Raw genomic sequence first — 19,760 nt, forward strand, 5'->3', positions numbered from 1 at the left:
AGGAAGGCTCAGGGCCTGGGGACTCTAGAAGAATCCCTCCCCCCGATCAACATATTGGAGCTTTGAGCAATCTTCAATTCTCTGAAGGCTTGGCCCCTTCTGGGTTCGGCCCAGTTCATCAGATTCCAATTGGATGACATAACCTCACATCAACTATCAGAGGGGAACGAGGATCTCCCTAGCAATGAGGGAAGTATCTCGGATTCTGGAATGGGCGGAGGCTTACAACTGCTCGCTGTCAGCGATCCACATTCTGAGTGTGGACAACTGGGAAGCGGATTTCGTCAGCAGACAATCCTTTCATCCGGGGGAATGGTCTCTCCATCCCGAGGTGTTTGTGGAGATTTGTAGCAGATGGGGGACATCGGAGATAGATCTCATGGCATCCAGGCTCAATTCCAAGCTACGCAGATATGGGTCGTGGTCCAGGGATCCTCAGGCGGAGCTAATAGATGCATTAGCAGTGCCTTGGAGGTTCAGTCTGATCTATATTTTCCCGCCATTACCACTTCCATCTCGTGTAGTGGCCCACATCAAGCAGGAGCGAGCATCAGTAATTGCTCCATCGTGACCTCAGAGGATGTGGTTCGCCGTATCTGGTGGGGATGTCCTCATCTCCTCCATGGAGGTTACCTTGTTGCAGGGATCTGCAGGAACGTCCTTTTGTTCATCAAAATCTAGATTCTCTGAGGCTGACTGCATGGAGATTAAATGCTTAGTCCTAGCCAAGAGAGGTTTTTCTGAGAGAGTTATTGATACTCTCATTCAAGCTCATAAGCTGGTTATTCGTCGCATCTATCATAAGGTGTAGAGGACCTACTTATTCTGGTGTGAAGAGCGTTGATTTCCCTGGCATAGGGTCAGGGATTCCAGGATTTTTTCTTTTCTCCAGGATGGCCTGGAGAAGGGCCTTAGGGCTAGCTACCTTAAGGGACAGATTTTCCTGTTTTACTGCACAATAGGCTCGCTGAGCTTCCAGACATCCAGTCTTTTGTTCAGGTTATAACTAGAATCAGGCCTGTGTTTCGATCTAGCGCTCCTCCTTGGAGTTTAAATCTTATTCTTAAGGTTTTGCAGAGGGCTCCGTTTGAGCCTATGCACGGACTTGACATTAAATTGCTATCTTGGAAGGTTCTTTTTCTACTGGCTATTGCTTCGGCACGCAGAGTATCTGAGATGGCTGCCTTGCAATGTGAGCCCCCTTACAAAGTATTCCATACTGATAAGGCTGTTCTTTGTACTGGGTTAGGTTTTCTTCCTAATGTTGTTTCAGATCGGAGAGATTGTTGTTCCTTCCTTGTGTCCTAACCCTTCTTCTTTGAAGGAGCAGTTACTTCATAATTTGGATGTAGTTTGGGCCTTGAAGTTCTATCTTCAAGCTACTAAGGAGTTTAGACAGACTTCTTCTTCGTTTGTTGTCTATTCTGGGAAGCGTAAGGGGCAGAAGGCCTCGTCCACTTCCTTATCTTTTTGGTTGAGGAGCATTATTCGTTTAACATATGAAACACCGGGAAATAAGTCTCCTCGGAGGATTAAGGCTCATTCAACTAGAGCAGTGGCTTCCTCTTGGGCCTTCAAGAATGAGGCCTCTATGGAGCAGATTTGTAAGGCAGCTACCTGGTCCTCCTTACATAACTTTTAAAAAAATTACAAGTTTGACGTTTTTGCTTCGGCTGAAGCATCTATTGGGAGGAAGGTTTTACAGGCTGTGGTGCCCTCAGATTAGGGTCCGCCTCTCCTTTTTGATTTTTAACCCTCCCGTTTCATTCAGTGTCCTCTAGAGCTTAAGTATATGTTTCCCACAAGTAAGGAATGAAGCCGTGGACTCTCCTCATATTAAGAAGGAAAGCATAAATTATGCTTACCAGATAATTTCCTTTCCTTCTGTATGAGGAGAGTCCACGGCCCCCGCACGTTTTCTCCGTTGTGTGGACCTAAATTTTTGTTTTGTTCTTTTGGCACCATTTATACCCTGATATTTCTCCTACTGTTCCTTGTTCCCTCGGAAGAATGACTGGGGGATGAGGGGAGCGGGGGAGGTGTCTTTGCCTCCTCCTGGTGGCCAGGTTCAGTATTTCCCACAAGTAAGGAATGAAGCCGTGGACTCTCCTCATACAGAAGGAAAGGAAATTATCTGGTAAGCATAATTTATGTGTGTATATATATATATATACATATATATATATATATATATATATGTTTTTGGTAACTCTCTCTCTCTCTCTCTCTATATATATATATATATATATATATATATATATATATATATATATATATATATATATATATATATATAAATATGATTATATTTAGGTATAGATATATACAGATATATATTGGAATATCTATTTATAAATACTTCGAACATATGTGAATAAAATTGGAATATGAAATATTTACAGTAAATACATAGTTTAACACTTTATTAAAAATTAATAATGTATAAATATGATTTTTCAGATAATTGACTGCTAAGGGCTCCAAAATATATATATATATACACACACACACACACACACACATATAAAACATATATACATTTTTAAGCCCTTTTCACTTGTTACATTTCATATTGCTGCTAGTTAATGACAGCTCTACTTCTAGTAGAAAGCTTGATCAGTGTTCCAAATGTGTCCCTTATGAAGGAGTACATAGATGCCCCATATGCATCTGTCTCTAAAACAATTAATAGGGAATGCAACAGACAATGCGTTCTGTCTCAGGAAGGATTTAATCACCACTATTAATCAGATAGAAAGAGGGTAATAAAATATATTATATAAATTGGGTGGGAGTCAAGGGTTGAGGGTGTAGCAGCATTTGACACTAATGCTGAAAGATGCAGCACTCTAGAAACACATAACAATCTCATTGTGTTCCAGATATATCTCACCTTCATTGATCATGGGGTTAAACTCAGAATTCACAGATGTTGTTAACATTCCGTCACTACAGTTTGGGATACAAAGTAGACTGCTGCTAGAAAATAAGAGCGGTCATGAGAAAGGTTATTCTTAAATTCTCCAAAATATAAAAAAAACACAAAAAAAACAAAAAACACTGCATCAATTAAAAGAAGCAAAACTGAGTTAAAGGGCCATTATAGTTCAAACCTGTTCTCAGGCCTCCATAACAGGCCAGATTTACAGGATATCTGAATTGTAGCACAGGGGAAATAATCAGCTGATTAGTAAACATGGTTATTAACCTGCTCTTAAGGTAATCCTGAAAATGTGACCTGTTAGGGAGGCCTGAGGAAAGGTTTAAAAACCCCTACATAAGAGCATATTATTTTAATACAAGCAACCATGCACCTTTGTTTAAACCTCCTGCTTGGGACCCCCAGAGCACTGCTGGTCCTAAGCGGAAACTGAGGCTGATCCAATCAGCAGAGCTAGTCACACAGAGTGTGCAAACAAGGCTATGTGGAATATAGGTTTGTTAAAGTAACTATCTAACATGCCTTGTTTACACTCTCTCCCTGACAATACTTTTTTTGTTAACTTTACAAGCTGGTAACTCACCTTTCAGAGTAGCCCATCAAATTCTGAATATGCATTCTTCCCTTTACATGCAAGTCCCAGTCCTAAAAAAATAAAAAATAAGTTGCCCTGCAGATAAATAATAAACTATATGAAACACTAAATCACATTTGCTTTCCTTATTATGGATTCATAAATATGTGTATATAACCCAGTGTTCTGTTGAGGTCAAAGAGATTAACAAATGCATTATTAAGATTCACTATATTATAAGTGGCATGCTATTGATCACCCCCGCTTGAGCATAAACTTTGCTATAAGTAATCTTTTTGCGCCCATTGGAATGCACTCAAATTACAAGTTAAAAGTAAAAAGATTGCCCGCGAGTGAAACCCAATGCACACTAAAAAGAAGAGTGCAGAAGAAAAAGACCTAATACCTATCTCTCACACGCTAACCCAGCAGGAATTATTCATATTTCACATTCCAATGTTATTACGAATGTTGTTTTAATTGTGAGGCCAATTTATCAAAGGTCTGGCGGACCTGATCCGACAGTGCGGATCAGGTCCGTCAGACCTCGCTGAATACGGAGAGCAATACTCTCTCCGTATTCAGCATTGCACCAGCAGCTCTTGTGAGCTGCTGTTGCAACGCTGCCCCCTGCAGACTCGCGGCCAATCGCCCGCCAGCAGGGGGGTGTTAATCAACCCGATCGTATTCGATCGGGTTGAATTACATCGATGTCTGTCCGCCTGCTCACAGCAGGCGGACAGGATTATGAAGCAGCTGTGTTTAGACCGCTGTTTCTTAACTGCTGTTTCTGACGAGCCTACAGGCTCGCCAGCAACACAGGCCCTCAAGCTCCATCCAGAGCTTGATAAATGGGCCTCTGTAAATACATATTTATATATATATCTGTATATACCTATTCCTGTATATCTATTTCTATTATACATACTGTAAAAATATAGATACATTCTATGAATTATTTATAATATTCTACAGTATGTATAATCTTTGTAATAATTATTTCTATTTCTTTTATATTTTATATTTAATATCTAAAAAATGCGCTTCGAGATTAGCAGCTCTTCATGTGCGCTAACCCGACACTGCATTAGAGCTAAAGTGCAAAAGCGCAAAGCGCGTTATGCATATTTTACATTTCTATGTTCTGCACATTTAAAAAATGAAATTTGTATTATTAAATCTATATATATTTATATCTATATATAAATATATACATATATCTGATAATGTTAATGTGAAACAGATATCTATACACACAGATATATATAGAAATATGTGTTACAATAAAAAGAACATTTACCTGTAAGACTAGAACATTGGAATGTGAAATATAGACATTAAATATACAGTAAAACACATGAACAGATAACTACATGTGTACACACACATCTATACATATATATATATATATATATATATATATATATATATATATATATATATATATATATATATATATGCATACATAAGCATATTTAAACATGTATATGTATGTATCTATACAATATAGCCCTTTTTAGTCAAACACCTCGTCATATAGTACCATTGAGCTCTTATAATTTTTGTATTTAATATTTATATGAATACTTTTTATCTGATAGTGTTTATATGACTGTAACTGTAATTTTAACCATGTAATTTATTATTATTATTTTTTGTTAACTATTACCCCCATTCCAATCAATTTAAACTGTCAAGAAAAACAAAACAACACAGGCACTTATTCCAATCAGTTTTAATTTGCAAGCAAAAATATTTTATAAATGTTTGGGTACTTTTTTTTTAATCTATTTGAGGGACAGTGTTCCCTAACATTTTCTCCCGTTTAATTTGTTCCCAATTATCTATTTTTCCTGCCGGAGTGTATTACATTTTAATAAATAGCTCCTTTACCTTTTATATAAGCATTTGAAATAGCTGATTTTGCCTGTTATAGTACTAGCTATACTAAAAGTTTCTATATTTAATTATAGGCTATAGAAAATCTGTATAAACATAGCCAGCAGAAGAAATTAAACTCCCAGTGATGGTTAGGAGAGATAAGAAATTAACATCTTGTTACTCAATTGTTATTTAAAGTATTGGCCTTTGGAATACAAACATAAATAATATTTAAAAAAAAACACGTGTGTGTACAGAAAGTGACAAAATAAAGAGATCTTATTTCCCTGCAGGCTCAACCCATTTCAATGGGTTGTGGTTTCAAAGAACAAAACCATCTATTTAATATACAAAAATAACATTAAAGAAGCTATTTCTCGTATATTTTATACTCTGCAGCCTATATAAGAAGTAGTTGGAAATACATTAAGGAAAATAACTATTTTACAGTGTACTATCCATTTAAAAGCAATTTCAAACAATGAGAAGATTTGCCATTTGAATTAGAAAAAAAAAGTTACATTAGAAAATGATATAAGATCAACATCTAACAAAAAAACACTTTAAGAAACAGAAGAATCATAGGATTTTCATGTATGTTTTCACAAAAAAATGTTAACTAACTAATTGATGACTGACTAATATGCTTGAATTAAGTTTTTAACCATTATTATCAGCTCATTAAATATTTCATATAATTTTGGATAAATTTTATCATTAAAATGTTTATATCTTAGACAATTAATAAAATTGAACAACCAAGAAATATCCTCAAAACAGGACAAAATATAGCACTGGGTTTGATTGCAGTCAAGTTTATCTAATGATTTTTTTATTTTTTACAAATATCACCATTAAAGTTTATAGGGATTTTGTAGATTCAATAATAATGGGTGATGAAGAAATTGGCTTGATTTTTATTTTTTTATTACAATTACATTAAATCGCATTTAACATTACATTAATCATTCTGATTCAAGAAAGGTCTTATTAATTTAGTATTCTTGCCTTGTACCTACCATTCATACCAAAACCTTTTAAAATGACATATAAACAGAATAACCTTAAATCAGTATTTCCATCTATCTGTCTATCATATAATCTATCATATCATACAACTATAATAAAATTAAATATAGTATTGTTAAAGAGGAAAATAATGCAATAAATAAATAAATCATAAAGAAGAAAGGAAATATAACACATTTTTAAGATGAAAGGATGGTATGTTTTTGTTTTTAAAAGGGACTTTGTGTCATTTGCATATACCTGGCTGCTTATATAGTTTGTCTGTCTGATACCTATTAGTTTACGGGAGTGAGGAGTAGTAGCCAAGCTGATAAAATGACACGGGTCCCTGTGATCCTAGACAGGCATTCTGATTACATGAGGTCTAATGAGGCATACCGTAGATGTGCCAGGTTCAGGTTAAACTAGGGTCAATCTGACATTGGCTGTTTCATAAAGCAGTTGCTCCTGAACGTCAACGCCCCTGGATTCTTTCAGCGATACATCTTAGTTTGACAGGTCAAAGTGTGAGAAAAGATGATTGGTACATAAGTATAGTGGATTTATTTCTATCCCAATAACATATTTAAGTGGTACAAACAAGTTCACAGTAAAATCTCTCCATGTACCCAGCTTAACTTGATTATTACCAGTGAGACAGCAATGCATGAATGAAATGTGCAACACAATTCTAAACCTGTAAAATCAACTGAAGAAAATGTGTACAGTGCATTCATTATTTTAAAATTAAATTTGTTTTATAACCAATTTTCTAACATTTTTAGTTTGTATTTAAAACAATAAACAGGATTGCAGTTGTATACTGAATAATTGTACCTATTTTGTTTATTTTATAAACTAAGCATTCTTACCCAACTGTTAAAGGGACAAAGGTTTCTTCTTTCATGATTTAGATAGGGCATGCAATTTTAAACAATTTTCTAATTGACGTTTTTTTTTCCACATTTTCTTTGTTCTTTTGGTATCTTTTGTTGAAAACCAGGGATGTAAGCTAAGGAGCATGCACGTGTCTGGAACACTATATGGCCGCAGTTTTGCAAGAATGTTATGCATTTGCTAGAACACTAGATGGCAGCACTATTTCCTGTCATGTAATTCTCCAGACATACGCGCGCTACCTTCCTAAGTATCGATTAAACAAAGAACATAATGGGAACGCAGCAAATTTGATAACAAAATTAATTGGTCACTTTTATTAGATTTCTTGAATTTAAATATTTAACAAAAAATACATCAAAGGAAATGAAATACAGTGTACAACCATCTGCATATGTCACTTTTGTCTTAATCACAAAGGAAACCATTTGAGTTTTGTATCCCTTTAGGACTAAAAGGGATATTGTATTCAACAATTTTAAACCAGAAGTGTGTGTGTATATACATTCCAGTATCAAAAAAACAAAGCGCTATAATTTATTTTAAAACATTCTCTTTTAGATGAAACAGAGAACATTTAATGCCTCTTTAAATCATTATGTCTGTAGAATTTTGACACTTTTGTTTGAAATTAGAGAACGCTATCACTAGTAATTTACTCTACATATGTGCAGTATGATTTATTGAAATGATTTGTTGAAATACTTCCTATTTTTTTTATTTCATCACTTATTTCCAAACACTGATCCCTTGTCATATATATTCTCTTCACATGGCTTATTTTACTTTTTTTTCCAAATCTGAAGCCATTCCAGACCATTTGCAAGTCAATGCCTGGCCCAATAACACCAGCTAAATCTTGCATGGCGAAATTTTAACAGTGATATCCAGATTTCTTAGAAAACACTTTTCATGTAGACTTTTGTAATGTTTTTGGACTTTATAAATTAAAAAGCCTTGACCTCTTGAAAACCAATATCTTGGCTGTTCACATGACCTTTTTTTAATGGGTAAGTTTTTGTACAGATTCAGTTCACATGTTAAAGGAACTTAAAGGGACAGTCAAGTATAAATTAAACGTTCATTATTCAGATAGGACTTTTAATTTTAATTGACTTTCCAATTTACTTTTATCATCAAATTTGCTTTTTTCTCTTGGTATTCTTAGTTTAAACTAAACATAGGTAGGCTCATATGCTAATTTCTAAGCCTTTGAGAGCTGCCTCTTATCACATGCTTTTTAAATCTCTTTTCAACACAAAGAGACAGAAAGTACACGTGGGCTATATAGATAACACTGTGTTCAGGCACAGAAAGTTATTTAAGATCTAGCACAATACAATGCTAAATTTAAGACAATAGATAATAAACAGTCACAGTCATGTGATCAGGGGGCTGGAAGAAGGTTCCTAGATACAAGGTAATCACAAAGGTAAAAAGTACATTAATATAACTGTGTTGGTTAGGCAAAACTGGGGAATGAGTAATAAAGGGATTATGTATCTTTTAAAACAATAACAATTCTATGGTTGACTGTCCCTTTAAGTGAGCAGCTGATAAAAGTTAATTGTATTCAAAGTAAGGTTGCACCGATACCATTTTTTTTTAAGACCAAGTACAAGTACCAATACTTTTTTCAAATACTCGCCGATACCAATTACCAATACTTTTTTTTAATGTCATGTGACAGTTTCTCAAGCACAATACAGACTAATGATTTAAGATAGCTTCTTTATAATTATGAAAAACTAACTCAAAAGGCATTATGAAATAATAAAACTATTTTATTTGCTTGTTGTCAGAAAGTTGTGAAACTTCACAGAACATGTTTATAAATAAAAAAATTCCAATAAAATATATTAATAATAACAACAATACATAACTAATGTAAAATCACAACCAACCAAAAGTGCAATCCAGTAAAAAATATAACTGTGCACTGTTTAATCATGGGAAACAACACTATGGGATAGATTACAATTGACTGGTAAGCTTTACCAATGCTCTCATTACATGTCCAACTCCATTAAAGTCTATGGGGTTGGAAATGTGAACAGAGCATTGGTAAATCTTACCAATCAAATGTAATCTAAATCTAGTCCTATAATTGTAGGATGAGTGTTCATAGGAATTAACTTAATATGTCCTTTGAACACTCTTCCTGCAATTATATAATATAAGGATGTTCCTCAGAGTACAGTATGTTTTGAGCATAATTGTGCAAGATGAGAACTAGCAGTATAACAGGCAATCTAGCAATTAGAATAATTTTTCAAAAGTTAGTGGCAAGTTCCTTTTAAGGAACAGAAGCATCTCTGCATGTTCAGCTATAAGTCTGTTTCTTTTATCAGTAAGGACGTTTGACGCTAAGCTGAACAGTCTTTCACTTTCTACACTACTGCATAGGGCAGAAATATATTTTTGGGCCATTAAATCTCAGTTTATTAACCCAGTACTTCAGGGGTTTGTCTAAATGAGGTACAGTGATCTCTCCCAGGTAGGCTTCCAGCTGTATACTAGCAGCTTTTGGAGCACTGCTCTCAGACGTACAATAAAACAAATAACAGTATTTTTTATTGGCAGAACAGAAGTGAACAATTTTAAGTCTCCACTCCAGCTTAAAATGAAATGGGAACATAGTTTGAAAAAAAGCCACAAGATGATGTTTGGGTAAGATATAAGATCTGGAGGTATCGGTTTAAGTATCAGTGCATTTTCATGAGTACAAGTACTGGTGCCAGTACTTGGTATCGGTACTGATACCAATACTAATATCGGTGCAACCTTAATTCAAAGTTGCTGCAGGCTCAATATTTAATATTTTAAATGGGCTGGGCTCTTCCCAATGGGCAAGATTATTTCTGCTGCTGCCTCTTTTCTACATACATTTCTGTAGCCATTGCTGCAGTATTTACTTTTTTAGTATATTTGGAAGTTTCAACAAACAAAAGTAGATATTTAAAATCACAAAATTAAGTTGAAAGATCTATGTGTAAAGAATGTAATACACTCTAGCAGGTAAAGTTGATAATTAAAGAATATTTTACAGTACAATATCCCTCTAGTAGTTTTTGGTCTACAAAATAATTTAAAAAAAGGAGAATTTTACTAAAATGATAATAAAAAACATAGAGGCCTATCTATCAAGCTCCGAAAGGAGCTTGACGGCCCGTGTTTCTGGTGAGTCTTCAGACTCGCCAGAAACAGCAGTTATGAAGCAGCGGTCACAAAGACCGCTGCTCCATAACCCTGTCCGCCTGCTCTGAGCAGGTGGACAGGAATCGCCACAATTCAACCTAATCGAGTACGATCGGGTTGATTGACACCTCCCTGCTGGCGGCCGATTGGCCGCGAGTCTGCAGGGGGCGGCATTGCACCAGCAGCTCTTGTGAGCTGCTGGTGCAATGCTGAATATGGAGAGCGTATTGCTCTCCGCATTCAGCGAGGTGGTGCGGACCTGATCCCTGCTGTCGGATCAGGTCCGCAAGACCTTTGTTAAATAGGGGCCATAGAACGTTAATTTATGACTTCAGTTATGTGTTTGTAAGTTAAAAATATTTCATATTAAATTACTCAAATGATATAAATCTGTTAATTGCACACATGCCATGCCTTAAATATTAGTGGCTAAATAAAAAAACCTGCATCCAAACACATTAAATAATCATTAATACTAACACCTAGATTACCAATTTTGCGCTAAACAGGGTGCGAAACTAACGCCAAAAAAGTTGCGATATTTCACTCTCCATAGCACTGCCATTGCGAGTTACTGAAAAGCCTACTTATGCGTGCGATATGGTGGCGTTAAGCTCCATACCACACAAAATCCAAGGGCTGCTTTGACATGTTCGTGCATGCTTTCCCCCATAGACATCAATGGGGTGACAGTGTTACCCATTGATGTCTATGGGGAAAAAAAGTTACGCTTAAACCTAACACCCTAGTCAACACCCCTAATCTGCTGCCCTCGACATCACCCCTCTATAATAAAGTTATTAACCCCTAAACCTCTAGCCTCCCACATCGCTGCTGCTAAATAAACCTAATTACCCCTAAACCTCCGGCCCCCCAAATCGCCACTTCTAAACAAACCTATTAACCCCTTAACCGCCAGCCCCCCACATCGCAAAACACTAAATTAAACTATTAACCCCTAAACCTAACACCCCCTAACTCTAATTTAAAATATAACTATCTTAAAATAAATAAAAACTTACCTGTGAAATAAGTTTAAAGTATAAATTAACCTAACATAACTATTCTAATAAAATTAAAAAACTACAAATTTAAAAAAACACTACAAAAAAAAATGAAAAAATCTAAAATTACAAAAAATAATAAACACTAAATTACGAAAAAATAAAAAACACTAAGCTCACAAAAAATAAATTAAATTATCAAAAATAAAAAGAATTACACCTAATCTAATAGCCCTATAAAAATAAAAAAGCCCCCCCAAAATAAAAACACCTAACAACATGCCCTACAAAAGGTCATTTTAAGGGCTATTGGTAGTTTATTGTAGGCTAGGGGTGGTTTTTTTTTTTCTTTTTCTAGGGCTATTAGATTAGGTGTAATTGTTTTAAATAATTTCGTTTATTATTTTTGTAAGTTTAGTGTTTTTTATTTTTTCGTAATTTAGTGTTTATTATTTTTTTTAATTTTAGACTTTTTAATTTTTTTCTTAGTGTTAGGTTTTTTAAAATTGTTATTTAGATTTTTTAATTGGGAGCATTTTTTTATTTTATTAGAATAGTTATGTTAGGTTAATTTATAGTTTAATGTTAGATTTTTTTATTTCACAGGTAAGTTTTTATTTATTTAAATACAGTTATATAATTTGTCATTTTAATTTAAAGTTAGGGGGTGTTAGGTTTAGAGGTTAATAGTTTAATTTAGCGTTTTGTGATGTGGGGGCCGGCAGTTTAGGGGTTAATAGGTTTATTTAGTGGTGGCTATGTGTGAGGCCGGAGGTTTAGGGGTTAATAACTTTATTATAGTGTCGGCGATGTTGGGGGTGGCAGATTAGGGGTTATTAGGTTTATTTAATAGTTGTGATGTCGGTGGGCGGCGGATTAGGGGTAAATAAGTTTTAAATAGTGTTTGTGATGCAGGAGGGTGGCAGTTTAAGGGTTAATAGATAGTTTATAGGTGTTAGTGTACTTTGTAACATTTTAGTTATGAGTTTTGTGAAACATTTTTGTTGCGCAAAACTCATAACTACTGCTCTCAGATGGCGGTATGGCTTGTGTCGGTATATGCTGTAATGCAAGCATTTTAGCCTGAACGCACAACCTGTAATACTGGCACTATGAAAATCCCACAAAAAAACGTAATTTTTTTGGTGCAGAATGGACGTTGTGTTACAGGCTAAAATGCTTGCGGTATAGCTATACTGACACGGCTCATAATATGCGTTACTGGCCATTACGCTGGAAATGCCATTTGGCAAATCTTACTCCGTGCCCCACAAACAGGTGTGCTGTTCTCCTTCTCTTTCTGATTCATTACGCTGGAATTGCCATTTGTTCAGCGCTAAAAGCCGTAATACAAAACTCGTAATCTAGCCGTATGTCAATTACCTGTCTTGTTTTACTTTTATTTTGGCATATATTTTGCTTCTCATTAAGAAAAAAAAAAGTGGAAAAAAAAGAATAAAAATAAAAGCGAGAGGTTCCTCTGTTTCTATAGGATTTAAAAAAAAATGTTTGTTTTGTGTTTAATTACATTTTCCAGATATACAGATTACTAATGCATGCGATTTTACTAAAAGCCACTTATGTAATCAACTGGAATGGCTTTGAAAAAAAGATGTAAAAACAAAACATAAAAAAATTATTTACCATGAGAAGTCTGATAGATTGTAATATGGCCACACTGTAATATGGCCACTCATTGTAAAGTTTAGCATTATGCTTAAATGTCCTTGAAGAAACATGGACGTAATGCATAAACTGCAGTCTTTTATTACAACCTCAAAATTGTATTCAAGTCATTTTTGTTGCATCTGAAAAAATTGTATTTTAATATGTACTACAGGTTGTTTATTTATCTATTCAGTCATAAATGCATTCTTGTTCTGACAACAGGTGTTTGGGTGAAAATAAAAACCCCTTTTGTTTTTACATTTGTACAGTGTTAGCCTTGTCCACTAACAGAGCTGTTGTAGTACTTATCAACTCATCCGTAATCTATCTCTTGGGTTGAGTGGTACATAATAGGCCCCCATTCAGTTTTAACTCCTTTAGGAATTAGAATTTTATGAACTTTTAAAATAAATTTAGTAATATTGAATAGTGTTGCAAAAGTTTTATTTCTAAATATCTCACATATTTCAGCAGAAGTATTTTAACTACTAATTTAATTTTATACCTACATTTCCCTGTTTTGGAAATTTGTACAGATACTAAGTGGAACTCTAAGCCCCCATAAATATCAAACCACGAACACAAAGTTTATTTAAACCTTCTGTTTTGATATTCAACAATAAAATTAAACTGCACCCCTATAAAAAAATAAATCAGCATTACATTACAGGAAAAGGCTGCAAAATAAATAATAATAATATATTTCGAGGGATTTTTGTGGGGAATTTTGTTTTGGGATTTTATGTCCCTTTAGCTTTAATGCAAATAGGAGAATTTGACAATTCATCGTTTTAAAAATGTGTGTGTTTTTTGCTTAGGCCTCATTTTTATACTGCCAGGTAAAGCAAAATAACTCTATCATCTGTCTATCATCTATCTATCTATCCAGACCAAGAAAAAAAAAACTGACATTGAATATTGCTGATTGGCATTAAATTGTTTTTGTTATTCCACTTACCTTCAAATTAAATACTTTTTTGTCGCATATAGTGCAAGTATGAGGGAGGTGCAAAGGTGGTATGCCATGAAAATCATTCAGTTCGTGTGGCTTCAGACTCTTCAGATTGGAAGTACAGTTTCCCGCTTTACCATTATTATGTTGGTTAAATGGTGTAGAGGTTGAAGGGCTGAATCTGTTGTCAGTAGTTGGTTCCTCTGGATTATACAACTCATTTCTAGTCTCATAATGCTGACCAGATGACTGCCATATTTGAGGCGATTCCCAATGACTCTTTGGGGCTGTGTTTGGAAAGTCTCCCTTTTGGTTCATGACATGATGTTGCCCATGTGAATCATAGTAATCCTTTTTAAAACTGTGTGGGTGATCATGTTTATGACCATAGTGAACATCAGGAATTGTCCCTGAATTATGCACACCTCCAGTGAAGAGGTGATGTCCAGTCTGCTCTGTATCTATCTGGGATCCTGCATAAAATGATCCAGTCTTGTTAGTGCTCATACCTTTCCCAAATGGTGGCAAAGAGTTTTGGTTTGGATTCTGTGCCACTGAACTATGAGGAGAAAATGGTATTCCACTTGAAGGAAACCTGGTATTATTCACAGTGGGTCCAAGAGATGGTACTCCAGCATGTCCATGTGGACCAACCATGGTTGCATGTCTCAGCGGATTAAAAAGTGGCTGAGACATGGCCACTTTGGAGAGCACCTGATTGAGGACTGTAGCAGCAGCTGTGTTATTTGTTACTGCAGATTGTGCCAACTTAATCCGTTGTAGAGTTAGTTGAGCTTGTAGTTGTGCAAGCTGAAGACTGGCAGGGGATGGCAGAAGAGGGTTTGCAGTTCCACCACCTAATGGAGCATTAACAGAAAATGGGTTCTTGTCCAAAAATGGGGCCACACTGAAGAAAAAAAGTACAAGTTGTTTAGTAAAATTCTACTTTATTGACATATTTCATTTTATACATTATTTTTACCATAATAGGCACAACAGCTCATCAGTAAAAGCATTAATTCCCACAGCACAGTTCATTTTAAAATGCATTTAATTCTTTCCCATCTGATAAACACTTAAACACATAAGTAAACTAACCCTCAGAAAGGGATAAATATTGTACCTGTTGATTTTTGTTTAGTTGAATTATTCCCCGTCTGGCCGCCCCCTACAAAAAAAAAATTTCCTCGAGGTGATATTTTCACCTCCATCCAATCCACTTTGCAGCCATATGGCACAGATAAAACAAAAATTAAGAGACACTGGCTAAGAGAGATTAGACTGCATCCATGTTGTATTGCTGTAAAGTGGATACGATTGAGGTGAAAATGTCACCTCGAGAGAAAAAAAAGAGGCATTTGTAGAGGGCGGCCAGACGGGAAATAATTCAACTGATAGATGATAATGAAAAAATTATTTTACACATCTTTAAATATAAATACATGAAATTACAATTAAATTGCAAGTTAGATTCTGGATTTACTTTTAGATAGTACAGACTTTATCATCACTTTAACCTTTTCTGAGGCTGCTCAGGAGAATGGCTGCCTTAAAGGGACATTGTAAATTAGATTTTTCTTTGCATAAATGTTTTGTAGATGACTATTTATATAGCCCTTCTGGGAGTGTTTTTGTAAAAATATATAGTTGGTTTTTTTTTTATAACATTGTCCTGATTTTCAGACTCCTAACCAAGCCCCAAAGTATAATATGTAGACTGAAGTCTACATCACGCTTGCTCCTGTTTGTGTAATGGATCTTCTCATATGCATGAGAGGGTCTGCTCTTGCCACTTTCTCAGCCCCCTTCCCCCAGCCTAACCTCATCAACAGTGCTAAACTGGGAGCTTCTAAGAAAGTTTTATACTGGATGTTTAGATCAGTACCTGTGCATAATCATCTTTATAGTAGTGTCTATTGCATGCAGTTATATGAAAATTGGTGTATACTGTCCCTTTAAGTAGGATTTTAGCACTACCGTCCACTGGGTTGGAGTCTAGGCCAATGTGTTAGAAATAATACTTAAATTAACATCATGGTATTATTTCTTTGCAGTGATTATTTGGTAAATGCAAATTACCTAGTGATAATAAATTACACCTGTCATATGCATATTTCACTTTAACTTTGTCATTTACTTTGTTCTCAACACCCATCTCAACAAGTAAGTTGTAGGCGCTATTAATCATTTAATTTATAGAAACAAATCTGTCATCTAGGCTCTCGTACACTGAGTCATTGTTATGCACACTTCCTGCCAGCTATGACCTTGTAGCTCACATACAAATGAGAGCATAGCAGATACGTACTCTTGACGAACAAAACTCGTGATAATACAAAGTAGTAAAAAATATTTTATATATTTTAATGTGGTCATTATTTTGATCGTCTGCAATATATAAATAGTGTTGTGCAATGGGCGTGCTTTCAGAAATAATGCAACCATAGCATATTTTTAATGGCAATGAAATTAGAGAAAAAGTTTAATTGCTGCAACATGCATTTTACTAAATCATAGGAATATATTTTTATTATTTCATAAATAGGATTAATATGTAATAAAAAAGGCTTCTTTTCTTTTATGAATAGTACAAAATCAAATATTACTATAATATTAAATTTAAACACAAATGTTATGCAAATCTATGAAACCTACAAGTCTATTTTCACTCACTGTTTGCAGAATGTTTATAATATGATAGCTTTTTATTGATTTTTGTTTTGCCATGTTATTTTGGATAACCACAAAGGCATAAATCTTTAGTTCTAAATTAGGATGCGTTTGTATGTATTTAACACAATAATTTACTACCCACAATGCACACTGATCTTGAAGACGTGTATTATTTAAAGTGACAGTAAGTGTCAATTTTCATACTGCTGAATTGTTATTAGTGCAGTCCACACATAGGGGCCGAATTATCATTGTGCGAGCGGACATGATCCGATATTGCGGATCATCTCCGCTGCACTTCGATAAATGCCAACAGCATACGCTCTCGGCATTTACCATTGCACCAGCAGTTCTTGTGAACTGCTGGTGCAATACCGCCCCCTGCAGATTTGCGGCCAATCAGCTGCTAGCAGGGGGTGTCAATCAACCCGATCGTATTCGATTGGGTTGATTTCTAGCGATTTCTGTCCACCGCCTCAAAGCAGGCGGATAGGTTATGGAGCAGCGGTCTTTAGAAACACGGGGCATGAAGCTCGGTACGGAGCTTGATAAATATGCCCCATAGATTGAATCTTTATATCTCTTATAACAGAGTAAAAAAAGGTATTTAGGCACTCCCATGTGTGCCTGCATACTCATGTATTTTGTTATTTAAATATTTTTTCTTCAAAAATATTTTTATTTTTATAATATATTTTACCATTTTAAATACATAAGATAGCGCAAAGCTGTTCTTCATGTTTTGAATAGATGGTTTGTGTTGAAATAACGGGTGAGATGAGAATATGACATTTAGTGTGGCGGTTTCCTAACTTTGCAAATGAGTGCAATTTATTTTTTCATAACCAGTGTCAGTGAATTACCTCAAAATTAAAATTAAGAAAAACACGCACGCACGCACGCACATATACACACACATAAACACATACATATAATATACACACATGAACACATACATATAATATACACACACGCACACATATACACACACAGACACACATACACAGACACATAGATACATACACACACATACACTCACCACACAAACACACGCATGCACACATACATACACATAAACACATACACATATACACATACATCACACAGTCATACACACATATACACATACACCACACAGTCATACACTCACATACACACATATACACAAATACACATACACACATACACTCACCACACAAACACACACATACATACATACACACACACCACACAATCATTCACTTACATACACACATACACATATATACACACATACACTCACCACACAAACACACACATACATACACACACACCACACAATCATTCACTTACATACACACATACACATATATACACACATACACTCACCACACAAACACACACATACATACACACACACCACACAATCATTCACTTACATACACACATACACATATATACACACATACACTCACCACACAAACAGACACACACATACACATATACACACACACTACACAACCATTCACTCACATACACATATATACACACATACACTCACCACACAAACAGACACACACATACACATATACACACTCACCACACAAACATACACACACCCCACACAAACATACACATGCACATATACATACACATAAACACACACACAAACATACACATGCACATATACATACACATAAACACACACACAAACATACACATGCACATATACATACACATAAACACACACACATACATACATACACTCACATGCATACACACACACCACACAAACAAAGATACATACATACACTCACATGCACACACACATAAAAAAACATGAAAAATAAAAGTTATTTATCAAAATTTATATCACAAGCCAATAACAACACAAATATTGGAAACGTGTTGGATCCTTTAAGAAAGGAGGGGAATAAGAAAAGTATAGAGGAGAACTCTTGTTGCAAAATAGAGAACTAGTGGAGAAATATGAAAATGGGATGTGGGGTCAACAGGTAAACTGTCACACTCAAACGTAGGTCGGATAACTCTGATGTCGTTCGAGGAAAGTGTTTTCATGAACAGAAATAACAACCTGAGGATGTCTACAGGACACTCAATTACAGCATCTCATAAACAATTTTATTCTTACTCCTCTCCATTGAAAAATGTGAGCTCTAGATTAACTGTTTTATTTCAAATATTACAAAACGTAGCTCTTTAGCAATTTGGTTTCTATCATTTTGCTCCTGGGTGGATGTAGGTTTTCCTCAGTATTTTTTATGGGTGTGCACTGTTTGTTTAGGATCCCATAGCGCTAAAGTATCAAGACTCTGGGATTAACTAAGCAATCCTGGCTTTGGATGTGATGAGACGTTTAAATTAGACAAACAGGCTGCACCTGCACTTTATGCTAACGGACATCAGACCAGCATTTAGCAGACCATCCAGCAGCTTCTGAAGGCTAATGATATATTATCTGTACACTTAACATAGACAACCGCTTGCATTATCGTATATTCATGTGACAGCACCATCTCATATGGAGGGAACATTAGAAATAAACTCTGCTCTTTATCTATTGGCATCAAGATGTTTATACTTCAAGTCCTCCACAGAATAAGGCTGCTCTTTTCACTATAGACACAACACAACATGTATAGATTTAAACATGTTTGACCTTTATAGCCAGTTACAAATTTGCACGCTGTACATACAAAAATTCACATTGGTTGGTAAATGAAAATCTTTTTTTTTTTTTCCCAAAGTATAATAGGGTTTATAAAATAATCATGACCTATACTATCTGTCCCGTATTAACCTTACACATATATTACATAGAGAAGATAAAATGCATGAAGCTATGTAACATATTATAAGATGGCCTAATGTATAGACAATCTTTTTATGACTGAATAAACTAGCATCATTATCTTCCTTGACCAAAGACTAACTTTCAAATTAGTAAAAAAACAAAAACCTTGG

General features: G+C 35.1%; 1 protein-coding gene across 5 annotated transcripts in view; it reads right to left on the reverse strand.

Annotated features, from left to right (window-relative positions):
• The window catches only part of RBM20 (RNA binding motif protein 20), a 415,808-nt gene that overhangs the window by 187,722 nt on the left and 208,326 nt on the right, over positions 1–19,760 (reverse strand). For 3 of the 5 annotated variants that reach the window (XM_053692750.1, XM_053692748.1, XM_053692752.1), the window contains exons 2-4: positions 14,130–15,030; positions 3,525–3,586; positions 2,894–2,979 (exon numbers count right to left, since the gene is read on the reverse strand). In XM_053692750.1, coding sequence (XP_053548725.1) covers positions 2,894–2,979; positions 3,525–3,586; positions 14,130–15,030 — 1,049 coding nt within the window. The remainder of the gene's footprint in view (positions 1–2,893; positions 2,980–3,524; positions 3,587–14,129; positions 15,031–19,760) is intronic. The other 2 variants (XM_053692751.1, XM_053692749.1) reach the window with 1 other exon arrangement.

Source organism: Bombina bombina, chromosome 9, assembly GCF_027579735.1.
Source record: "Bombina bombina isolate aBomBom1 chromosome 9, aBomBom1.pri, whole genome shotgun sequence".
NCBI lineage: Eukaryota > Metazoa > Chordata > Amphibia > Anura > Bombinatoridae > Bombina > Bombina bombina.